The sequence below is a fragment of the Apodemus sylvaticus genome, chromosome 14 (assembly GCF_947179515.1).
Source record: "Apodemus sylvaticus chromosome 14, mApoSyl1.1, whole genome shotgun sequence".
Classification (NCBI taxonomy): Eukaryota; Metazoa; Chordata; class Mammalia; order Rodentia; family Muridae; genus Apodemus; species Apodemus sylvaticus.
The window spans coordinates 19,704,834-19,731,252 of NC_067485.1; the positions used below are offsets into that span (position 1 = coordinate 19,704,834).

The 26,419-nt window shown below is 45.6% G+C and overlaps 1 protein-coding gene across 3 annotated transcripts in view; it reads right to left on the minus strand.

The window, feature by feature from the left end:
• Positions 1-26,419, minus strand: part of Rnf144b (ring finger protein 144B) — a 146,775-nt gene that overhangs the window by 37,581 nt on the left and 82,775 nt on the right. The window contains exons 1-2 of one of the 3 annotated variants that reach the window (XM_052156943.1): positions 21,749-22,207; positions 8,424-8,614 (exon numbers count right to left, since the gene is read on the minus strand). In XM_052156943.1, coding sequence (XP_052012903.1) covers positions 8,424-8,588 — 165 coding nt within the window. In that variant the 5' untranslated portion in view covers positions 8,589-8,614; positions 21,749-22,207. Of the gene's footprint in view, positions 1-8,423; positions 8,615-20,824; positions 20,846-21,748; positions 22,208-26,419 lie in introns of those variants that run through there. The other 2 variants (XM_052156946.1, XM_052156945.1) reach the window with 2 other exon arrangements.

Sequence of the window (26,419 nt, forward strand, 5' to 3'; positions counted from 1 at the left end):
AGATCAGAGGGTAATTGCTGTCCAAGCACGAAAACCACAGTCAGAGGCCTGCAGGGAACTTCTTACCAAGCCACTAAGGTTAACTTACTGATTTCTTCCCAATTTCTATGAGCCTATCCTCAGTCCAGATTCTACCCCTGTACTGGTACAGGGTGCAGTAGGAACCACAGAGCAAAAGGGGGACATTAGAGGTCCCCAAGACACGGCTTTGGAGAGTAGACCCTGAGATAAAGGAGGCAGGGTGTGGGCGCATGTGGGGACCCAATCAAACTACAGGGAAGAGGTAAGCAGAAGTGTCCTGAGGGGGCAGAGGCCGAAAGATGTATAGATGTATAACAGATTGCTTGGATGGTGTTGGTGGGACCCCGAGTGTACCAAGAAAGAGGTTCAGTTCTGTGGGGCTGGGGAAGAGGCAGCAAAGAAACTGAGCAAAAGATAATCCGGACCGAGTAGCTGGCAGCTGGCCGGGGCCTGGGCATGAGCCTGCAGAGACGCAACAGGCAGAAACCAGACAGAGGGTCACGAGGACAGTGCCCAGGGGAAAGACAGAGCTGCTGGAGGCTTTACTTGCGAGAAGGGTAGTGAGGATGGGTTTGGAATAGGGTGGAAGATGGCACTTCTTGATTTTGGACTTCTTGAGTTTTATTAGCAGGAGCCACAGTAATTGGTGTCTGGTGGGAAGTAGGCCTGAGATTCCTCACAAGATACCGGAACCTGCAAATGTGCACATGGCTTCCATAAAACGGCTTGCATAGTATTTGCGAGCAGTCTACACACATTGTATTATGCACCTGAAATCTCCTTCAGGTGATTGGAGTGCCTGCTAGGAAAATAATAATAATTAATAACACAAGCCAGGAGCCTGTTTGCCATCGAGCTGCAGGCCTAACTACGTGATAAATGCATACCCGCGGCGTGACACTTGTTCTGTACTTCCGATCTGGAATCTGTCACACTTGAGCCTGTGGGACTCATCTCTGCTCTGCCTTCTTTTTCCTGTGGGCATGAATTGTTGAGGTGCGGGGGATAAGGAGGGTACTGGAGGCCTACATGCTACGACCAATCCCTTTCCTAAGCTTTCTCTACTCACTGCCCAAGGTTCCAATGCAATAATCAATAAGCCGATCGAGTTGTGGATCTTCCAGTGACCACGCTGGAGGATGGGGAGGGGCGGTGGGCAGCAAGGAGGCCTGGGGCAGCAACGGGCCTCTCAGCTTCTGAGGTAGGACAGAGCCCAACTTTACCATTTGGAGTACATCAGTCATTTTTATGTCCCGGTTCTCCTCTTTGCTACCCGTCAGGACGGTGATAACATGTTTCTTAAGGTGTTACTCTTCTTTCCCAGTCAGCAAGATAAGAGTGCCTGCACCCCTGTTGAAGTATGCCCTTTGTGCTGCCAACCAGGTTCCTTTATTCATGTCATGCATTGTCTACACAGATCACCTGCTCCTACCTCTCAATCGGAGGCAACGGGTGTCTCCATGTTTTCCTGCTAGAGAGCCCTTCCCTCCTTCCTTTGTTACTAGTACACCAGCTGGTGATGTCATCGCCTGGTTGAGGCACTCTGTCCCTTTTCGCCCACATGTCCTTAGCTCTGAGACGTGGCCGGCTCTTCCAAGACACAGTCAGTTCTGGCTTGGACTGTTATTATTTGCATTCTGCGTTCCTTATGTTTCACAACACTGTAACAAAACAGGTAACGGAGACTACTCGAGGGAGGGAGGGTGGTCTGGGCTCACGATTCTGCCAGTTTTTATGCGTCCTAGGTAATAGAGAAACATGGTGGGAGGAGCAGCTCAGTCTGTGGCAGCTTGCTCACACAATGGCAGTCAAGAAACAAGAGAGGCGGGCTGCAGCCAGGGGGCTAGGCAAAGCAGGTTGACCTGGTCTTAAGAAGGCGCTCGCTCTTTCTGATCTTGTCCGTCTGTCTCTCTCTTCTCCCCCCCCCCCCACTCCAATTGAGACACTGGGCACTGATCCTTTCCTATCCTCTCACCAGGACTATCACCCCTCCCCGCCCCCACACTACATGTGCCTGCACACAGCCTTACTTGTACATGCATAAATACATTAGCCTCCTTCTGCCTGCCTCAGAACCCACCAAGCATACCCTCGGCCTAAGACCTTATATTGCTTCCCTGGAGACACTTCACCTAGAGTAATGGAGAACACAGCACTCCCTGCCGCCCTTGCCCCCCCACCAACATTTGCACTTTTGGAGTCGCATTATTACTTGACTTCTATATTTACCCTGCATTTTTACCATGCACTAAATCTCTGGCTATTTGAAAAGAGGGCTTTCATGCAATTGTTCACCAGCACGTTCTTACCAAGTCAGACTTATTCCTCATACAGTAAATTTTTATTGGATGAAACCCAGGCAAGATTTGAGGCCATTCTCTTAAGTGAGGAGCCACACAGCACCTGGGAAGAGGTGCCTTTGCTGGGGCGGGGGAACCCAGGCAACCAAAGGGACCTTCCAATTCTAGGACAGTGAAGCCCTGGGACTTCATTAGGCCCTGGGACTGTGGTTTTCTGCCTTCTCTTCCTCCCTTGACACATTATTTACTACTTGCCTTGAATACGTGAGTAGTGTGCACAGGGCCTGGATGAGATCACAGGACCAGGAAGCCAGTGCCTTCTTGAGTCATCTCGAACCTATTTCTCATGCCGTTGCTATTCATTCTTATCCCCCGGATGCCACCTGACCTGGCAGCCGCCTCAGTAGTCAGGAGGAAAACAACATCAAAACCAGCATTTTAAGCCAGCAATTTAACCGGCAGACACAAAAGCCATCACATAATCATTAAAACAGACATAAGCAGAGAGCACACTGAGGTCGTTTTACACCGCACAGTTCATTTGGCTGATGGCTGACGACTGACTCAAAAGCAAAGCTGGGAAAAGCATATCGTACCTTGGGTGTCTATGCGAGGTGAATTCACGTAGCCTAGACTCAGAACCTATGGGATGATGGAGTAACAGGATACATCTGTCCATCCATCCGGGATCAACCAAAACTGGGGGAACCAGGACAGGAGGACGATTGATTACAATCGTAATCAATCAGGAAGAATTGGAGGTGATGTGGTCAGGAGAACAGGAGAGAGCTGCAGGGTGCCATTTTGCAATGAGTTGCTTCCTTATTTCTTAGACTTCCAGTGAGTCCTAGGTAACATTTACTACAAATGGCCAGGTCCTTCTACCACTGAAAACCAAACAAAACCAAACAACCAAACAACCAATCAAACAAACGAACCAAGAAGCCAGTGCCTCCAGACTAACAAATAATGATGGCTCCAGAAGATTCCACCAAAGGTGAGGTCATTGCTTCACCTTTAGATTTGCCCATCCAATGTAAGCATCATTTTTAGAGTTACAGTAATCAATGTGAATACCATATTTTTTTTCAAATCTGTTCTGAACTTGGTGTTTTCTTTGTGAACATCTGTGTGCTGTACATATTCTGTACAGTTACATGTGCTAAGATATAAGCTTATTTGATAATGATAATAGTACGTATTGAGTACTTTTTTGTTAGCCTGATTGTTAAATCTTTAAAAAAAAAAAAGTTTAAGCCTTTCCCTAACTGAATATCTTACCTTAACTGAATAAAATATCTTACTGATGCTTTATTCTTGTTTTTGTGCTATGACTCCTGATCTACTTTTGGGATTTAAGTTTAAAAGAGCAGCCATAAGCCACAGTGTATGTCTGTGTGCATGCCTGTATGTGTGTGTGTGTGTATGCATGTGTATACATGTGTATACATGTATGTGTGTGTGTGTGCATGTCCATCCACCTACTGCAGATGACTGATGAGGAAGACAGTCAAAGTCACATCTTCCCAGCATTCCTTGGTCTGACACAGTTTAAAAGACAGAGTGGCTCTGTATACCGTGGAATGTGGGGAAGGAACAACCATGGTGCTAGCTTCTTCCAGGGCTTTAAGATTCCCTCTGATGCCTTCTACACTACCAACAATGGGCATTATGAACTCCTCTTGCTCAAAAGCAGAAGTCAGACCGCTCGAACCTGCCCCAGCTCTTACACCGCTGGATGGCAAAGCCTTACTGGGCCTGGCTCTCCCATCACTGTGTCTGGGCTCTCTGACACAGCTGCGCTGTACTGCAAGGGAAGAAGGGAGGAGGAGGAGGGAAGCAGCATCACTTTCCTAATAAAGGCATCAGTTAGAACCTGGGAACACACACACCACACACACACACACACACACACACACACACACAGGGGCAGTTCTTCCTGAACTGTGTCTCCAAGACCATCTGGGGGCTTTTCTTAAAGGTCACCCAACAGGCCCTGAAGGAAAGAAGGGCTTGATTGAAGAGGTCGTATGTTTCCTCACACTTTTTAAACACTGGAAAATCCATTTGGCTGCAAAAACTAAATAGTAAAAAAAAAAAAAAAAAAAAAAAAAAAATCTGACCACCCCGAGCCAATTAACGGAAAAGGTGGGGGGGTGTGGTTGGACTCTGTTTTCTTTTCACTCAACGCATCCCGTCTTTAATCTGGAAGGTAAATAGGCCATGCCCAACATACCAGCTCTTTCCAGGTGAAATTATCTAGGTTATAAAAACAAGCGACAACTATGCTCTCCTTATTCCTCGCCTGTGGCTGATGAGGTGTCCAAAGTAAACCAGAGGCCAGCCCTGCCCGCGAGAGAGCAAGCCCATGATTTCCACCACTCTGAAAACTGACTCTTGGCATTTTCTTCCCTTGACTTAATGTGTCCAGAGTGATCGGAAAGAACAAGTCGCAGGAGCTGTGACTGAGCCGGTGTGAGGGCTGATGCCCAGGCTCTTAATCCTTGGGAGGCTGAGGCAGGAGGACTGACAGAAGTTTGAGACCAGTCTGGGCTATACACCAAGTACTAGGCTAGCCAAGGCTATACAGCAAGGCCCTGCCTGAAAAAAAGGAAGGAAAAGAGCCAAAGAAGTCATGGTAGCTGGAATGAAATAGCCCAAATAGACTCTTTAGGGAGGCACTAAAGAGGTGTGGCCCTGTTGGAGTGGGTGTGGCCTCGCTGAAGGAAGTGTGTCCCTGGAGTACACTTTGACGTTTCAGAAGCTCAAGCCAGACCCAGTGTCTGTCTGTCTCTGAGTGTGTATGTCTTTTTCTGTGTGTCTGTCTGTCTCTCTGTGTCTGTCTCTCTGTGTCTGTCTCTGTGTCTCAGTCTCTGATGTGTGTGTGTCTGTCTCTGTGTCTGTTTGTCTCTTGTGTTTCTGTCTCTCTGTGTGTATCTCTATGTATCTATGTGTCTCTCTCTGTGTCTCTCTGTGTCTGTCTCTGTGTCTCAGTCTCTGTGTGTGTATCTATCTGTCTCTGTGTGTGTATGTCTGTCTCTCTTGTGTTTCTCTCTGTCTCTCTATGTGTATCTCTATGTATCTGTGCATCTCTCTCTGTGTGTCTCTCTCTGTGTCTTCCTCTCTCTCTTCCTGTGCCTGCTGATCTGGATGTAGACCCCCCAGCAGCTCCCTTCCCAGCGCTATGCCTGCCTGTGTGCGGCCACGCTTCCCGCCATGCCGACAATGGCCTAAATCTCAGAACTATTAAGCCAGCCCCAATTAAATGCTGTCCTTTATGAGAGTTACTGTGGTCATGGTATCTCTTCACAGCAAATCAATACCCTAACTAAGACAGAAGGGAAGCATGGATTTTCACATTTCCATTATTTTTATTGACAAATAAAAACAAAGAAAAGAAAAAAAAAGGAGAGAAACTTTCTGTATTCTATTGATGATTAATTTATGACCTTCCTGAGATATTTAGCCTTCAGACCACAAGAAGAAAATGATGTAGTTTCTCTTGCTATAATGCTGGCCTCTCTGCCCCTTTGACCCCACAGTGTACCTAAACCCTAGATTCCATCCGTATAAGGGCTGCGCCCATGTCTGTAGCCTCAGCTTCCCTTGCCTGATGCAACACCTTTCCCCCATTGTAAAGCCAATAATGGAGTTCAATAGAAGGAACCATCCACACAAGCGGAACATCCAATGGGATGGGTCACTGGCAGTGGGGTGCACTGCACTTCTTTCTCTGACGTCATTTAGAGCTAGAATTGTGTACATTAGACGATCTAAAGCAGGATCTGCAGAGACCCTGTTGTGGGCTAATCAATATGTTAAAAAAATGTCAGGATCTGGAGCGATGGCTCCGTGGTTCTGAGCACTGGCTGCTCTTCCTGAGGATCTGGCCCAGCTCCCATGTGACGCTCCTGTTTCTAACTCCTGGGCTGGTCTGACTCTTCTGACCTCCTCGGGCACCAGGTGCACATGTGGTGCCAGGTGTACATGAAAGAAAAACACTCATACATATAAACTGAAAGAAAAAAATTAAAAATTAAAAGTGGCAAAGACCGAGATGGAACTCAAGTCCTCAGCAAATAAGCAGCTTGTCCGCACCGAGCCCCCTCAGTCGTGGGCACCTAGATACACGTTTGTATCAAGCTTTGCACAAGAATAAGAAACAAACCTCTAACGGTAAAACCATCGAGCAGCACTTCAGCCGAGCCTGACCCTAACTGTGAATCTGCAGACACTGATGCAATCACGCGTGCCCAGCTGACTGTTTTGGTCTATCACAGGTAACGAGGTATCAGGAGGCCAGGGAAGGTTAATGTTTTTAGGTACAAAAAGTTCCCCAAAATGGAGGAGTACCAAAAATATCAAAGCCATTTGACTCTCTGCTTTTGAGCCCTCTCTCACAGTAAGGAAGTATGAATCTAGATGACAGAATAATGTGATTGTTCAAACTCTAACTCCCAAGTCACTGGAGGAAAAATGAGAAACAGTTGTACTGTTTTTAATTAGAAACTAAAATCTACTGAAACAATAATGTGTCAGCATTAGTCTCTCATGAAGATGAAATGCACTTCGGCTGGATACTCTTTTCCCAGTACTGACACACTCGCTAGAATTCTGCACTATGAACTGGCCCAGCAAAAACCCGAATCTCATATCCTGCCCTTAAACTCCAGGTACCCTCAGAGGAAAACTTCCATCCTGGTTATCACTAAACGTTGCTTCTGATCCATGTGTTCCGAGGAGGGGAAGGGTCAAAAAACATATAAAACAGACAGAGACACTACCGCTGCTGACTGTTGGGTTCGGAACACAAGCAAGACCAAAGGAAATGGCCGTCCGGGGAGAGCAGGGCGTCTTCCTCCCTTTCTGTAAAGCAACACATACTGGCAAGCAGGAGTAACAGCGATGATTCCTGATCCTTCTAAACCTCAAGGTCTTCCCCAGGCCCACACCCCTATTCCCCTTTACCAGGTTCTGTTTCCTCTCAAGCCTGGTACCCCAGTCTTACATCACACTCTCTTGTTTACTGTGTTTGCTGTTTGGTTTGCAGCTCTTTTTGAGGGATTGTAGCAGTGGTTCTCAGCCTTCCTAATGCTATGACCCTTTAAGACAGTTTCTCATGTTGTGGTGACCCACCTCCTCCCAACGATACAATTAGGATTTGCTGCTACTTCATAACTGAAATTTTGCTTCTGTTATGAATTGTAACAAACATCTAATGTACAGGGTCTCTGATATGCAACCCCTGTAGGGAGGGTCATGACCCACAGATTTATAAACTCCCAAGAGCAAAGATCTTTTCTGGGTGGGTTTTGTTTCTACAATTGAGAATTCCTGGTACCCAAGAACAGTACCCAGGGCACAGGTGCTACCTGACAGACGCAAGCTAGATAAACAAATGGTACCATTCTTGGACGTCTTTCAGTCCTACGGTATCCCATCCTTCTGTCTCCTGTCTTGATATATTAACCAAGCATCCTTTTAGGAAACCAGTAACAAAGGGGACAGGCATTGTTAACAAACATCACTAAAAGAGGCAAGTTCATCCCTGGACATCCGTATCATTGTTGCTGTTTCCTAATGCTGAGGAGGAATTATTCAGCACATTTAATAAGTAAAAGAATAGAAGATCTGAAAGAAAATTCATTGCGTTATTTCCTGATTTTTTTCATCACTCAGAACAGTAGGAGAACTTCTTAGAGATCATGGTTAACTTAGGACATGCTGAACCCTTTGTTTTGATCCTGAACTAGAACAGAAAGACTCTATCGTTACATCTCTCTGGATGTGGTGGGTCATCCAGAGCCCAGGGGGACTGAGCAAGAGGATCTGAGTTCAAGACCAGCCTGGGCTACATAGCAAGTTAAAAGGAAGCTGGAACTACAAACTTACATAGGTACACCTTGTCTCCAAAGACCACGGGTCAGGGTACAGCACTGCCCTAGCACGCATTAGACCGTGGTGCCATACTGAATGTGTGTTTGCTTTCCAGAGTAGGGTCAGACTATTGCGAACTTGGTATGCCACAGAAATGTATCCTCTACCTTTCGTGGCTTTTCCCTTTATAACTTTCCCACGATGCAAACATTAAGGAGAACTTACAGGCGTACAAAAGATGCACTGGCACTCTTGGAGCATGGTCATCTTGTCCAGGGACTGTTCACACAGGCAGAGCTTGCATGTGACAAGCGGGGCAGGAATCAGGTCTCCAGAGGAAGGGTTTTCCGCAGTCATGGTCAGACACTGGAGTCCATCGACGGAGTCCATCAGCCTGTCTTCAGCCGCCTCTATTCCTACAGAAAAAACCCCAAAGTAAGGAATGCCATCACTGTCAATACAGCCAGTGGGAAAGATTTGGGGGTCTGGTTGAGCAAATCCTCATCCCCAGTGATTTCTAAAAGTCCCGTTGAGCGTTTCTGAGAACTGTGGGATGGAGTACGCCTGATCTTGGCTAGGTCTTCCCGGAGCCCTGAAATTTAAGCTGACCTCACCTCACTGTCCTGATGGCTATCAGATAAGCCAGCTGTGGGAGTAAAATGATCACTAGACAGGGAGGAGAGGGGATGAGGAGATGTTGGTCAAGTGCACAATTCCAAGTGGATGGGATGAGCAAGCTTTGGAAAACAATAGTGCCACACATGGACTCCAGCTAGTAATAATAGCAGCATTGTGTGCTTGGCAATTGCTGAGAGCAGACTTTAAGAGAATCTCACTGGGAAGACAGAAATAAGCATGAGAGGTGATGGTTGCGTTAACAATCCTGATTTCCTCATTTTGCATGTGTGCATGCTACCTTAAAACATTGCGTGATTGTGCCTTGTAAAGCTGGCAGAGAAGATAGGAAATTAGCACCTAGAACAAACATTCCATTTGGGAGGGACAAGCAATGGTTTGAATGAGGAATGTCCCCCATACACTCATGTATTTGGGCACCTGGTCCCCAGTAGATGGCACTGTTTGAGGAGGTTAAGAAACCTACCCATTAGGCGGCATGGATTTGACAGTTTATAGCTTCACCCACTTCTAGTTCACTTTAGAAGACCTCCAGTTCTGAACACCTGCAGCCATGACACCATCACTGTGATGGACTGTAACCCTCTGGAACCCGTAGTCAAAATAATCCCTTTCTTCCTTAAGGTGCATCTGGTCATGGTATTTTACCATAGTAACAGAAAATAATCAGTATAATGCATCACTACGATCACTACGGTCAGTGCAGCTTTCCAGAAAATACTTACAAAGGATGTCTCTTGAAAGAAAATTCAAGAACTACCAAATGGGATGGGCTGTAGCTCGGTGGCAAAGCATGTCTGGGATGTTTAAGGCCCCCGAGGTTATCCACAGAAACACTAGAAAGAGATGATCGTGTGGTCCAGCAATTCCACTTCTGAGTATGTGTTCCCACGATATCGGGGTCTTAAGGGGGTATTCCTACATCTTTGCATTATCAATATTATCCACAGCAGCATTATCCATGACTGCCAGAAGGAAAATCAAACTAATCACACATGAATAGATAAATGAACACACTGTGCCCAGCCTAATAAGAACCAATGCAGCCAAGAGACACAGTGAATATGGGATATGTGAGGCTGTGGCTAACCATGCAGATTGTTTTTTTTAAAAAAGTTTTACTTGCCAGAAGTACACACTAAAATATGAATAAAAAGCACAGTAGAATAAATATATAATCCATTAACATAGTTTCTTATTATCATGAACCAGTCATTATTCATTATACATAATTGTATATGCTGTTTAAAACTGGTAATGCTATAGGTTTGTTTACACCAGGGTCACACAAATGTGGGTGATATATTAAGTTACAGCATCATGACAGCTATAGATGTCACTGTGAGATGGGAAGCTTTCAACTATATTACTCTCCTATGGAACCATCATGAGATACACGGTTCTTCACGGATGGGAACATCAGGATGAGTACCACAATGACATTTATTCTAGCATACACTCTATTCGTATTTTAGTGTGTACTTCTGGCAAGGAAAGCTTTTTATTTCAAACAGTCTGCCTGGTCAGTCGCAGCCTCACACAGCCCATATTCACTGTGTCTCTTGGCTGCATTGGTTCTTCTTATGCCTGACACACTGTGTTCATTCATCTATTGGTGTGTGCTTAGGTAGATACAAGAACATTGAAGCAAGAATGGAAAACTTGGAGGTGACAGACAAAGGGAAAGCCAATGAGATCTCTGCTCACTACAGAGTGTGCCAGCACTTGCTCACCTTAATAACCCGCCAAGTAGTAACAGATGACTTAGTCAAAATAAGTTAAGGGACGCTGACCAGTGATTGGCTTCCAATATGGAAGGCATGCTATGCCTGAGCAAAGGGTAATAAAATTCAAGACGCAGTGTGCTCATTCTACAAGGATTAAAGAGCTACTGCCAAGGGCAAACCCAAATCAAATTAATGCACACATCAAGCTTGAGACTTTGAGAGTTCAGACTCTCCTTTAGGGCCATGTAAGAGGAGAGAGAGAGAGAGAGAGAGAGAGAGAGAGAGAGAGAGAGAGAGAGAGAGAGAGAGAGAGAGAGAGAGGTCATGTCTTCCCAGACTGTGGCTAGATAATGATCACTTGGTCATCTTCCTAAGACTTCGCAGTGTATTATTCAAACAGACCCCCAATTTCCCCCAACCGTGTCTTCTCATCTGAATGAGACCAGTTAGTGCTTCCTGAGTTGGGCAACACTCACAACTTAGAACCACCCTGGACCTCAAATATCCATTACCCTTCAGAGCCAAAATAGAAACAGGCACAGTGGGACACCATTGTGATCCCAGAAGTCAGGAGACAGAGGCCAGAGAACCTTTAGTTCAAAGTCAGCCTGGGCTATATAGTGAGAACATGGGTCATAAAAAAACAAATGAAGGGAAGAAGGAGGGAAGGAGGGAGGGAGAGGGAAGGAAAGGGAAGGAAGGAAGGATTTAAGACACTAGTTGGAGGATGCTACCATGAAGACACAAGGGTATTCTTCAAATCTGGCTACTGCTTGCTTTCTTACAGCCTTGCCTGGTATTGCTTTCTAGAAGAAAACTTCATAAATGGGCAATTTAAAGATGTGCGTGTGTGTGTGTGTGTGTGTGTGTGTGTGTGATACATGTGTATGTGAGTGTTGTTGCCATGTGTATTCCTGAGGCCAGAGGACAATATGAGAGAGTTGGTCTTCTGCTTCCAAAATAAGTTTCAGAGACTGAACTGTGGGTTTTGGAACCCACCCATGTTGTAAGGCTGGCACTCGAAGTGTCTCTAATTGTTGCTGGCACTCACTGGCTCTCTGGGACAAATTTTTAATGTATTTCTGAGAATATAGACATAACTGGGTATCTCTTTTGAGTATCTTAGACATACTTGTGGTTTGTTTGCTTGTTTGTTTGAGACAGGGTCTCTCTATGTAGCCTTGTCTATTCTGGAACTCTATGTAGACCAGGATGACCTCAAACTCCCAGAGATCCTCCTGCCTCTGCCTCCGAAGTGCCAGGACTAAAGATATGACCACTACATATGGCTTATACCAGTGTTTTTAAGGCAGAACTGTTGATTATATTAAACAAGATCTACTGAAATCTAATTCCGTCTCTAGCTATATCCATGATTTTCACACTACTCCTCAGTTTGTGAGTTACTTGCCTAGAGACTATGAAATGACAGTTATGAAAGGATTCAAAAGTAAAACATATTTATATAAAAATATTTAAAACATAAAACCCTTTTGCATTGCAGAAACACATTTTTGAACGAATACAAAGTCTTTCAAAAGGCATCTCTGTAACTCAGTGGGACACAGGAGAGAAGTGATATGTTACATTCTTTCAGGGTTTGAATAATTCAAAGCAACTCTTCAGAAATTAACATTAATTACATAAAGTGATAGATTTTACACATTTTCAAACAATAGCATTTAATAAAAACAAAATGCCAAGCTACCATTATATAAGAGAGAGAAGAAAAATTAGTGCTTGTTCTTGGGGTGAGATGCAGGGCTTCCCTGATCTCTCCCAAGCCCTATCACAGAAGCCTAACTAAGGTTGCCTAGAAACGGACTGAAACCAGCCATGACTTTTGTCTTTGGAAAAAAAACTAACAATGAGTGTTATAGACGATAGATAGATAGATAGATAGATAGATAGATAGATAGATAGATAGATTGATAGATTATAGACAGATAGACAGATCAATCTCAAACAAGAAATTCTTCTACCATTAGTTTATTGGAAATTAAATTTTTAAAGCAGTAAACAGGGAAAGCCTGTAATAATCCTCTGGTGCAGTCTTCACACTGTGTCTTGACTTTTGTCTAAAGATTCACATTCTCTACTACAGGAAACCACTGGCAGGTTTCTAAGTACCTACAAGTCACATGACACTTGGAGGGAGGACCCACAAGAGAACTGAGGACATTCTGTCCAGGTTCATTCTTTGCCAGCTTGACACAAGCTAGATTCATTTGAGAAGGCGAACCTCAATTTAGAAACTGTCCCCACCAGATTGGCCTGTGGGAAATCTTGTAGGACATCTTCTTGATTAATGATTGGTGTGGGAGAGCCCAGCCCATTGTGGGTGGTGACATCCCTGGGCTAGTGGTTCTGGGTTCTATAAAAAAGCAGGCCTAGCAAGCCATTGGGGAGCAAGCCAGCGAGCAGCACCCCTCCATGGCCTCTGCATCAGCTCCTGCCTCCAGGTTTCCATCCTGTTTGAGTTCCTGCCCTAACTTCCCTCAGTGATGGTGTGACCTGGGGAGTTATAAAGTGGAATAAACCCTTTCCTCTTCCAGGTTGACTTTGGTTGTGGTGTTATAGATACCCTAACTAAGACACTCTCCCTACCCCTTCCATCCCTCTCATGAGCCACTCCTTCATAGGCCACGGGCAATTCACCCCCTTTCACTGTCAGGCTTCAGGAAAGGCCTTTCCTCCAGAGAGAGCAGCCACTGACACCAGCCCGCTGACTGGTGAGGCTTCTTCCTTCTCACACCCCACACTCCCAGTTTAAGATAAGGAAGCTGCTTGATTTATCCACCCTACCACTTGCAAGGTAACAATAATAATTACTTTTACAGTTATTCCAAATGTAACTGTGCCTCTCATTGGGTGTCAGGATCCCTTGGGAAAGAATTTTGGCAGAGAGTCCAAGGGCATGTTGGAAGGAAGAGAATTCTGGCAGCTGCCTTCGGGGTTTCAACTTTCAAAGGCTTGAGGCAGGTTTCACTTGTTTACATATACCTAGTCTAAGGCCGGGCCCTGCAAGGGAGGAAGGCAGCTTTAGGCCAGTATAACTACCAGGAACGGAGAACCTTCTATCTGCTCCAAGTGCATCTGGCACCATGAAGCGTTTGTTATGAGAAGCAAGTGCTGCCCGATAGGAAAGGGCAGGAGAGTCGCTTCCCTTGTGTGTTTTCATTAGGCTTGCCAAAGAAAGGAATCTCGGGAAGCTGGGCTGGGAGCACGGGATGCAGGAGGAATTTTCATATTCTGCTGGAGGCCTGAAAAAGCAATCTGCTCCCGAAACCCCTCGGGCAGTGAGGGCCAACAGTCAGAGAGGGTAGTGTTAAACTAGGTAGCTTGTTTGACTATCCAGAATCAAGGCAGTCACCGTGTGTGTGTGTGTGTGTGTGTGTGTGTGTGTGTGTGTGTGTGTGTGTGTTTGTATGTGTTGTACGTGTGTGTGAGTGTGCATGTATAAGTGTGTGGCAGAGTGTGTGTGTATATGTGTGAGTGTGTGTAGTGCGTGTGTATATGAGTACTTGTGTATGCATGTGTGTGTGCACATGAGTGCAAGAGTACACAAGATAATCTAATTGGAAGGAAAAGCGTTTGTTTAGGGTACTAATAGAATTATCTGGGAATTTCTCTACATTGTCTTAGCACTTGAGAAAACATTTGGAGAAATGGCCAGAGCGCAATCATAGAGACTGGGCAAAGAAGAACACCTGCCAAGACACTCAGCTGGATACCACCGATGAGCCAGTTCACCTGTGCTGACTTCTTAATTCCCAGCCACAATGTAGTGACCAAGGACAAGGACCAAACACAAGAAGTATCGCATGAATGCTTTCAAAATGTCGTTGTGACCTTGAAAGACACTGAGCTATCCTATGAAGGGGCTAGATGCACGGCTACAGGAGGGTGCTTCCTGGGAAGGGAAGGCCTTGAGAAGGGCAGGCCTTGGCATGGTATAGCTCTGTGTAATGGAGAGAGCAATCTGAAATTCTCACCATACTGGCTGAACACAATAGAGACAGCCTTGTGGTTGTCCCTTGACTCTAGTTCAGAACACCCTCCCTTCAGATGGCAGAGCCCATAGATGCTCATGTCCCTTAGACAAAGTGGCACAGATCACTCACAACCAATGCATGTCTTCCCGAAGGCCTTAAATAATATCCAACACAATATGAAAGCCCTGAGAATAGTCATTACATTGTATTGGTTATGAAAATAATGACAAGAAAGTTCAGCATAAGCTTAGTACACGTATAACTATTTTCTGAGGGTTGTTTTTCTTTTGTTATTGTTGATAGTTAGTTACAGTTATTTCTAAGAGAGAGAGATGCATGAGCATGCCCAGTATAAAGGTTGGAAGACAATTTGCAGAAGCTAGTTTTCTCCTTCTACCATGTGGGTCCCAGGGATCAAACTCAGGCTGCCAGGCATGGTGGCAGCGGGAGCCTTTATCAGCTGGGCCATCTTGCTGACCCTTTCTGAACACCTTTGAAAAATTATGTTTTATTATTATTATTATTATTATTATTGTTGTTGTTGTTGTAGTAATAGTAGTAGTAGTAGTGGTAGTGTGTATGTCATGTGTGGAGGTGCCAAAAGGAGGCAGAAGAAGCCATCAGATCCCCTGGAGCTCAAACTACAGGTGTTCTGCTGGAGAGAGACACTGGGAACCAAACACTGGTCCTCTTCAAGAGCAATGGTTGCTCCCAACTCTTGAGCCAACTTTCCAGCCCTACTTTCTGAATGCCCTCGATCCACCAGCAGACCCACAGATTTGGAACCTGAAGATACAGAAAGTGACTGTGCGGGGTTGCCCTTTGCACTGCAGCCCAGAGCAGGAGTTTATTTTAGCTACCAGCTCATGTGTTTAACAGGGCCTATCGGTGACTTAAATGGTGCTGGCTAAGGCTAGGAAATGGCTGTCGTTAGACGGTCGGTCGCTGAAGCTGTACTGTAAACGGGGTCTAAAGGAAGACAGGCGAGTTCACCGGGAGCAGAGCTAGGGCAGCAGCAAGGGCAGAAGGTGCTCGCAGAGGCAAGGCTCCTTCCTGGCAGCCCTCCACGCTAGCCAGTGTGCTTCTCTTTCCTCCTTGGCTCTCTGACCAGTGTTCTGATCGTTCAGGGACAGGATGAACTGGCGCATATCAGCAACATCACCAACAGTTCTGCATGCCCCGTGACGGCAAGAACAAATGGATCGCAGGCAGACTCACTACTGTTCAGAGAAACACAACTGCTGAAGCATACTTCATATCCATGCACCCGCCTCTTGAGGGAATAGCGCTCAAGGCCGGGGAGTACAAACAAGGTGTCCCTCCCAATGGACTTGGTCATTATTGGTAATGGAGATGAAGGGATCTGCCCTGGGCATCAGCGAGTCCAGGAAATATTTAGGTCTTAGATGTGATGGGTGCTAAGACCCATCCCCCAGCCTTGAGGCAGTAGTGCTGAGATATGAGGCGTGGGAAGGACCGCTCCCTGCTCTAGAATCTCATGTTTTCATCCAGAGAAATCAAGAGACAAAGACCAGACACCTAAGTCTACAATTCTTTGGTTTTAAAAATTTCATAACCTCAGTTTTGAGGACAGAAATAAGACCACGGCTTTGTAGCTTGCAGACCTCGATCTTCTGCCAACGGAACCCGATGTGTGAACTCAGTCATGCACTGCTTAACGACTGGGGAGAGCTGGTCACTGTGTGAGCATCTAGTGCATGACACAAACCTAGAGGCTGTGAGTGGGCCATTCAGCCTGGCCTTTGGCTATAATAAGAGACATGTTACTAAAGAAATATGCTACCTATGAAACTTATGCCGGGCAAGGATTGATGCTTTGCAGAAGACACTTTTTAAAAACACAGCAGTAGTTGACCCAAAAAAACAATAAAAATACATAACATATATCAGGGGCGTTGTTGTGTATTATCATTATTGCATGTTGTATATAACTGTGTGGTCTGTACTGCTGGGCCATGGGTATTCCAGTGTCTTTGTCTACACCGGAACTGTCCACCACACATACTGAATGTTGTGGTCCTCACTAGGCAATAGGAATGTGCTTGCTTTGTTTTTTGATCGATTGAACCACCCTGGCATGCACAGCAAGTAGGCGATGAATGGAAATGTCATTATCCCGTGTATAACTCTATCACTTGTCCACCATCTTTTTGGTGGGCAGAAAGGAGGAGGAATGAGAGCATTTTTTGGGAGGGAGCAAGGTCCCACATAGCCCAGGATGTCCCTGAACTCCATCATTCTCCCACCGCTACCTCCTGAGGGCAAGGATTAGAGGCAAGCACCACCATGCCTGGTCTTACATGGTGCCGGGAACTGAGCCTAGGACTCATGTATCTAGTCCAGCACTCTGCCAAGACAGCTACGCCCCCAGTCCCAGGAGGGGTGTCTTAAGTCTCAGCAAGGACTGTTTCCTCAAGAGCATGTTTACTGTTTCAAAGTCACAAGTGAATACAGTCCAGGAAACTATTTTAATAAGACCCAACTTTAAAGTGTTTTCTATACAATAGAAGAGATATATAAACACGACCACATATATATCATGAGATGCTAACTCTGAACCCTCCAAAATATAGTGCGTCTGGGATGTCTAGTTTTATACTTACAAAATGCTGATCCCTTTTCTTTAAAAAAAAAAAAAGCCCCCACCCCCACACACACACATTTCTTGTCTTTGTTCCATGTTTTCTTTATACTGCAGGGTGAGGTCCAAAAAGTAGAAACCCATTCCAGCTTTCCTAACAACACAAACTTATCAAAGAAGGTAGGCGTGGGCACGAGACCAACAGCTCACCGTTCTTGGGGCTGTGATTTTACATTCACCACGGAAGCTCCCTCCTCACCACCGCCATGTCCTGCCCACCCCTTTCTTTAACCGTTGGTTCTCTCACCTCCCACGATTATTCATCCAGACCCACTGAATAATTTTCTTCCCCTTGCCTGGCACAGCAACAAAGCCTCCGAGCAGGAAGGAATGTTTCTGATGGGCAGGTTGGACAATACTGTAATTAACAGTCAGAGGAGATGTGGTGTTTCAGACAACCCTACAGAACAAGACTTGGGCTGACTTCTAGGGTCAGGACATTACCAGGAAACCACAGTCACCAAAGCATGAACATCGAAACCCAAAAAAACTTTCCTCCGAATGAATAAAAGCATATGTAAATATTACTCCCTCCTGTAAAAGTTTTAAGCTTCCACAGAAATTTTAATTAGAAACAAACTTTCATGAGGCCAGTGTGGAAGTGGGGTTGCTAACCTCCCACACTGAAGAAGAAGGCTCAGGGAATTCTTGCATGCTTTTCCCAAATAAGCTTTTAACTGGAATCCATGATGCAGGAAAGTCAAACTACAATGAACCAAATTCCATACCTGTTAGGAGATGGGACACTGAGGTGACAAGCCCCGCCCCTGGGTAGAGAAGGGAGCTGCTGGTTGGGGAGCTTCTCGGCTGTTGATGTCACACAACGCAGGAAAACTTGTGGGTATATGGTTTCAGCCACAACTCTGTGAGCTGGGGAGACAGCTCAGCAGTTACCAGTCCTTACTGCTCTTGCAAAGGACCCTGGATGGGTTCCCAAAACCCACAGCATGGATCCCAGCACCCACAGTAGGTGACTCACAACCATCTGTGATTTCAGCTCCAGAGGATCTGATACTCCCAGGCTTCAAAGGCACATACATGATGCACCTAAACTCACATAGGCACGTGTACATGAAATAAATTAAGCATTTTAATAAGAAGAAACTGAAAAAGTATCCAATTACCCACGAGAGGCTGTTCATCCCATGGTGGCGAAGTACTGGTCACTTTTATTCTCAGAATTGCAGAGGTTTCTGTTTTCTTCTTAAGACTTTTTTTTTTTTAAATGTGTATGATTGTTATGGCTGCATGTATGTGTCCCACATGCATGACTGGTGCCCACAGAAGCCAGAAGAAGGCATCAGATCCCCCTGAAACTTGAGTTACAATGAGGCATGAGCTGCCATGTGTAGTAGGGAACCAAACCTGGGTCCTACCTCCTCTTCACTACTGAGCCATCTCTCCAGTTCCCATGTTTTCTGTTTTTAATAGCTACTGCAGCGTGACATGGGTAGCTTTGGAACAACTCAATGACCAGCTAATGGCAAATGCCAAACTTAAATGAAAAGAATAAATGTTAGTATCAAACTAACATCCCACTGAAAGACGAAGAGAAATTAAAGCATTTAAAGCTGGTGAGATGACTTGGCTGGGAAAGGTACTCACCACCCAGTCTGACCACTCAGCTTCAATCCCCAGAACCCGCAAGATGAAAGGTCCTGACAGCTGCCCTTTGACCTCCACACACACACACACACACACACAAAATCAATCCATCAATAAAATGCATTTTAAAAAAAGACATTTGACATAAATGTTGGAGGATGAGGGTAGAGAGCCAAATTATCATGTCTGAGATCTTGCGTTAAAACCTCTGCACTGCAAAAGCAGACAAAGAACAGACGCAGGTGCGGTCACCGAGCTCTAACTTACGCAAGACTCAGATGGTATCAGGAAAATTATCAAAAATCACGTATCAAAAAGCACATGATTGGGATGAGAAACAGCAAGATAGTTTTCTTTGTATTCTGGTAAAGCAACATAAATGAAACGTAGCCACCTACTGAAATTCACTGCCAAGATGACAACAATTCCTTCGGGACAGAGCCACTACTTCTTAACCCGGCTTTATGTCTTCAGCATCTAGAACCTTGGAAAGAGTCCTTCAACTTCAACGATAGGCAAATTTTATGACTATATATCAAAGGCCTGGTTCTCATCCACATTCTCTCCTAATAAATCAAAAGCAAAGACATTGGTGACATAGTATAAACTAGGGAGTGCCTATGAGTTAAGGCAGAAATCTCTGGAAGGAAAGTCTACAGACTGAGGGGCAGGAGCATCAGACAACCACCCCTTGAAGGGCCAAGCGTGAGTTCGCACAGCAGCCTGGTCCCTTCCCCACATCAGGGTGATCAGTTCCACAGAGAAGGGTCAGTCTGCGGGATGGTTTGGACTTTATTCTTGCACCATCCTCTGAGGGCAGATGGTTCCTGACAGCTGCCTTAACCAGTGATATCAAATACCAAGGATCCCACCTAAGGGGAACACGACCCCATGTCAAAGGCAGGGGAGGCACGGAAGGCTGGACTAGCATAAACTTCAGAGAAACAGTTCCCAGTGTGTCTAAATGTTCCCAGGCTTCTAAAATATTGAAACAAATTTTCCAGAAAGAAATTTCAAATACACATTTTTTTTTATCCTGATTAAAAGTATTCACACTGTGAAAAACAAAGATGTTTTTCAGGAAGCTAAATCATCTTGCTGGGTAGATAAAGTTTTTTCTTTTTCTTGCTAGAGAGAGCATACTTTTCATTTTGCTTGTACAACTTGGCCAAAAACAAAACAAACAAACAAACAAACAAAAACACTGGGTACATAATCTGAGATCCCAAAACTGATTATTTTAAAAAGACGTGTCTTACGCTGACCTAGTTTAAAAATCTGGATGCCTTTAAAAAGCTGCCAGTGAACTGAGACCATCCAGGAGAATGAGGCTTTTGAATGCTGAGAATATTTCGTCGGGGCTCAGCACAAAGATATTTGGCATCAATGACTGTAAATATTTGTAAAGCCCTGGGTAAATGGCCGGTGTTTGATCACACTCAAGCCTGCCTCCCAGTTATCTGGGGTGATGGTCTAGGAGATTTTAGGCTAAGTTTTCTCTACTGTTTATTTTCAATAAAAATCCTACTGCTCAGATTCTGCTACTTGACATCTTTTTCTCTTCTCATTCACTGTACACGTTAATCTTGCTGTTCTTCCCTCTGAACGAGGGAAGGCACTTAGAAGATACTTTGGAAACAGAGCTAACTCATTCTCTCTCTCTCTCCACCCCTTCCCTTCCCTTCCCTCCCCCTCCCACCTTCCCTCCACCACTTCCAACTTGAAGCTTGCTCAAAAGCAGAAAATGTTAACCTAAGGTGCCCAAGGGCAGGAGGAACGGGTAGCCTTGGACTTCTTTATACAGCTATCTCCAAGTGGCTTCACGGTCTGCTTTGGATTTCTTTCCTTTTTTTTTTTCTCCCTCTCTTTCTGTTCGAGGTAGTTTCAGAAACATGAGGTCTGATGCTCATAAGGAAAAAGGAGTGAGGTTTCCAAAGCTTGGTTGAGAAGGGAGGCAGCGAGAAATCAGACGTGAATGGAAGCAGAGAGCAAGAGACTCACCTCAGGGAAAGCTGCAGCAGATACTTTACTGCCAGCAGCCCAGTGAAGACTGGCTGGGCTCCTTTTGCTTCTTACCCACACCCTAAAAACTGAGTCATCTCAAAGTTCATTTATTTTGCTTCTGGGCAGAGACACCCCTCATCCGCTGCTTCAGAAATGCTGAGGGCATTCAGGCCGTACCTCCAGGGTTAAAACCAATAGTCAGAGGTGCCTAACCAGAACCCCGATGGTTGTGTTGGAGTTCCAGCTCGGGGGTTTTGATAAGGTAGCTGGAGCTGAAAGCACCAGGAAAGGGGCAGCCAGTGGAAACATACAGAGAACTGTCTTCTGAGAAATCTGCGTAGAGGGGGTGTGCGTAAGTTTAACAGCAGAATCCCTGAAAAGGGGCCCTGGGAGGAACTAGCCAAGATACCTTTCCTCCGAAAAACGGATCAGTTTCATTCTAACATCGGCTTGAAAACAGGGCAATTACCTGATAAAAAAATAATCACCGTAATGTATATCCCAGACTCCACAGTTAACGTAACGTATTATTCATAGCTTTGTGTGTCAACATATTACTGTGCATTTCCAAAAAGCAGAAGGTAGACAGCCAACTGTCAGTCTCTCCTCGAGACACACCAGAGAACTGGCCCAACATGCAATTTATGATAAAGTCTGTGAAGATCACTTTATTAGAAAGTGAACTAATTTGTTTCGACCTTTTCAAAAGCACTTATTTTAAAAATAAATAAAGTTAACAGGTGTTTGAGGCATTGGAATGCATGCAGTTCTGCATGGCTTGAGCCCTGGAAATAGAATTTAGCAAAAACCACCGGGTAGCCTCGGTATCGTCCTGTCCTGTCCCTCTCTGTATTTAAAGCTAGCAGCCTTCCTGGCTTGCACCGCCTGCATCCTGCGCACAAACACCCCTTCTAGACCTACCTGGCTGGAGCTGAGGTCCTCGGGCTGCTGGCGTCTCGCTAGCAGGTCCAGCCTGGGCCAGTCGGGGCAGCTGGCACACCGGAGAAGAAGGAGGGCTCTCTCATTCTCTCCCCTCTCCCTGAGTGCTCCGCCTGGCTGACAGCTTTACACTTTTGCAGGATTGCCACAGGACTCCACGCCCAGACCTACAGCTCGGGAAGAGGAGGAGTCCCTCTCCGCCTCCTTGTCTTGACAGGCAGGAACCTTGCAGAACCAGCCAGCAGCTTGGGGCGCAAGCAGCCAGAGCGTTTATTTATACAGGAAGCTCGGCGCCGCACTTCCTACTTCCCATCTGGGTCGCACTTCGACTGCAGGTGATGGCCTTAACCCTGTCCGATCCCATGCTGGCAGAGCGCGGAGCAGTGGCTCTCAGGTCGCGGACCTGGCGCTGCCCCAGGAATCCCGGACCCGGTGCGAGCCGCACCCCCCACGGCGCTTCCTCTGGCACCGCAGCTTCACCTTGGCCTGCAGTTCTCTCTCTCTCTCTCTCTCTCTCTCTCTCTCTCTCTCTCTCTCTCTCTCTCTCTCTCTCTCTGTGTGTGTGTGTGTGTGTGTGTGTGTGTGTGTGTGTGTCTTCACAGGCCACCTTTCCTCTCCTACTCTTAACAGCCTGGACTTGTCTGCTCACCTCCCTCAAACCCCTCCCCCACAACCCCGCTCCCCACATCGACTCAAGTGTGTACCTTGGTTTTCCAAGTGCCTCTGATGTGGGCAAATCAAGTTAGAAGCCTTAGTGTATTTACTATGATTTCACTTCTAGTGCTTTGTCAACAAAAGATGTGAAAAGCACAGGTAAGGTAACTAACTAGTTGTAGTCTCACTTAAAGGACAATCTGACAGCTAATCCAGAAAACAGAAGTAGTGTGTCATAACTGGATACTTAATTAGTACTGTGTTTTTAATAAATGGCAAACCCTCACTCTCACTGCCAGTCCCTATAGGTCACAAGGGCAGGCCCAAACCTGTTGAACATTGCAGTTTCGAACGATCTCTGGCACAGGGATTTTTCTGTGGGCTCTCTGCAGCCTTGCTTTCCTTTAGCAGCTAAGGTCAGGACGTACTTCCAGAAGGGACTGGGGCTCACATGCTTCCTGGGACAGGCAAGCAGGTGCTGTAAGAAAGCAGTCCACCTCTCAGCTCCTGGGAAAGCCAAGTTCCGAACAGTGTGTGTGTGTGTGTGTGTGTGTGTGTGTGTGTGTGTGTGTGTAAAGCTAGAGAGGAAGAGGGAAGAGAGGGACTGCAGACAGTAGAATACACGATAGGGACATAAAGGTCAGCGTGGCACAGGCCTTTAATCCCAGCACCCAGGCAGGCAGATCTCTGAGTTCGAAGCCAGCCTGATCTACAGAGTGAGTTCTAGGTCAGCAAGGGTCATACAAAGAAACCCTATCTTGGAAAAAACAAAAAACAAAAAAAGGGACCTAAAAATCATACAACCAGAAGACATTTGAGTTTGCAAAGTCCTAGTTATTTCAACCCAAACAAATGAGGTTTTTTTAAACCAAAGATTTATTTTATTTATTATATGTAAGTACACTGTAGCTGTCTTCGGACACACCAGAAGAGGGCATTAGATCCCATTACAGATGGTTGTGAGCCACCACGTGGTTGACTGGGATTTGAACGAAGGACCTTCAGAAGAGCAGTCAGTGCTCTTAACTGCTGAGCTGTCTCTCCAGCCCCAGCAAATGGGTTTAAAGAGGATGTTTAGGGAGAGTTAAGAGGGTGGGTGAGACCACACCTGTGATAAGATTGATTTAGTGAAAAAAAAATATGTGTTAGCAAAAACGAGGAGGATGAAGAGCTAACTTTGGGTTAAATGGAACTTAGGGTCCCAAGTAACCCCCAAATTCTCAGTGCAGTAACCACTCCTGATGGACAAGAGACAGGGAAGATAAACAGGCGCCTCCTAACAGCCCGGCTCATTCCTCAGTATTGATACCAATCTTCTGAGCCTCAAGCCAAAGTTCAACACAGAGTCCGCTTTTTACGTCGCCCTGCAATTAAGGTGCGGGCTCTTATCAGCAGGATAAGGGGAGAAGCCACAGCCAATATGAAAGAGAATACAGGCCAGGCACAGTCATGCTGCTTTTTGGACACAGAGACTTTAATAGAACTGAACCATATCAAATGGATGCAAATTTACAAAAAAAAAAAAAAAAAAAAAAAAAAAAAAGCAGTCAAGATTGGATGCTAAATACGCTGAAAGTTACAGCAATGGGCCAATGACTCCTTCAGCTCTGCCTAAGGAATCTACAGATGGTTATTCATCCCCCTCAGTGTCTATTGATCTCTCAGATAGGTCACCTGGGGCTAGGGAGAAAAGGCTGGGCCAGACCTCTCCACCCCAGGTGACAGTGGGACAATCCAACCTTTTAGTAGGACCCCCTGACCATGTGGCATTCTAGAAGACCAGCTGCTGTGGTAACACAGGGAAAAGTCAGTTCACTGAAGGAAGGCAAGACAATCCGAAGAGGAGTTTTAATTTATTTTGGATCATGGTTTCAATCTGGGTCTTCAAGCATCTTAGAAGGGGATCGTGGAGGGGACTGAGCCCCGGCAGGGTGAGTGGCTAGTGACATGATGTTAGACTTAGTCTTGAGATTTTAGAGACGCTTTCATAAGGGAGACACAGCCGGTGAGTTTCAGAATGAAAGGAGAGCTGAGGGGCACATGGAAAAGGACTTCAGAAACAGAACTGATGGAATTCGGCCTCTATTTGGATGCAGGGCATGAGAGGCTGCAGGGACCAGGTTGCTGGTGTAGCTGGGGGTCGGGGGTGGTTAAGAGTTGATGGTTCAGTCCTGTAGAATCTTAGGACCCTCTAGGCCGAGGACAAGGACCATCTAGTAGAACTGACTGAGTAGAAAGCCACTTAGAAACTGTGCTCACTGAGGCAGTCACTACAGCTGAAATTACTGCCCGTCAGAAGCGGCATCCTGTAAGGGAAGCGTGGTTGACCCACACAAACTCTTAATAGCCCCATGACCTCCTGTAAGTTATTTAACAAAATCCAGTCAAACTCAGCCTTTTCATCAAATAATAAGAAAGAAGGGTGACAAGCTGGAGAGATTGGCTCAGTGGTTAAGAGCACTGACTGCTCCTCTACAGGACCAGGGCTCAACTTCCAGCAGCCACGAGGCAGGCAGCTCACAGCTGTAATTCCAGTCCCGAGGGGGATCAGATGCTCTCTTCTGGCTTCCCAGGGCGCTGCCTGCAACATCATACATGGGCACGTATGCAGACAGAGCACACACACATAAAATTATTTTCTGAAAGTTTGTTATACAGTGCGTGTGGGTTGTTGTGTGAGTGAGTGAGGGAGGGAGGGATCTCTACAGTTGTTCTGCGCGATGCCCGTTTAAACAGAAGCTCTTGCACTTGCTAGATCCCAGGAAGCGGAACAGAATGTGGCCTCCAGGATGGGGCGGTGCTCAGCTGGGCACTGGGGCCCTGGCCCACTATAAAACAGGAACCGAGTCAATGAGACACACACCAAGAAGGGAAGCGAAAAGGGGAAGGAGGGAAAGGGGCCAGAAAAAGAACCCAGAAACCCATCACCAGGTAGGAAGGAGGAGGAGGCCCTCAGGCAGCCGGAGCAAGAAGAACCTCACTTAGCCTAGAAAAATAAATAGCCCACTGATTTGCCTCAGAAGCCAATCTGAACACTATAATCTAGAAGGTATTTTTATCTTCCCCAGTGAGAGCACGGTCTATAAATTGCTCACCAGTCTAATCCTACTGAATGTCATAATAAAGGATCCTCTCCTGATCTGAATTTCAGATCTTCCCAAAGAAAAGCCACATCAAAATCGCAATTCATGATTATTAATCATTAATTATATAAAGGTAATATCCAATGAAAGCCAAAGCAAATTTAAAGTTTTCAAACCACATGTGGGACCACATACTTGAAATGGCGGCACTTAGAAGGCTGAGACAGGAGAATTGCCACATGATTGAAGCCAGCCTGGCCTACATAGTAATACCCCTATATTAAGGGGGTGGGGACTAAAAATGAAAACCATAAAAGTTTTCCCCAAATCTGAAACCAATTAATTGAATAGAATTTATCAGTTTACATACATCTAAAGCGATAACATAGATTATGTAATGGGCAATGTTATGAAACCATTATAGTCTGACTGACATAAGGACAGAATGTGTTATCAAAATGGCTCAGCAATACAGGTGCTTGTTGCCCAGCCTGAGTTCGATCCCTGGAACCTACACGTCGAAAGTGAGAGCACTGACCCCCCACAAGTTGTCTTCTACATCTACACCCTCCCCCACATGTATTCAATATTTATCTTTTTATCTAAATTGGGTTTTGTTAGGTATGGTAGTTGACATCCATAAACCCAGTACTCACGTGGCCGAGGTAAGAACATCAGGAGTTCAAAGCCAGCCTGGGCTACATGGCAATAGAGACCTTATCTCAAAATGAAAATTAATGTTCCCAGTAAGCTTTTTTTTTCGAGTCAAACCTAATTCAATTCACAACTTTCCTAGCCATTCTACTTTGGTACCATAAATTAGATAAACTTTTCAAAGTAATCGATTAAGTCAATGCTTATGTGAAGCATGTGGTGCACTGGTAAGAAGCTAGGAAGAAAGCTCTCTTCTGATGCC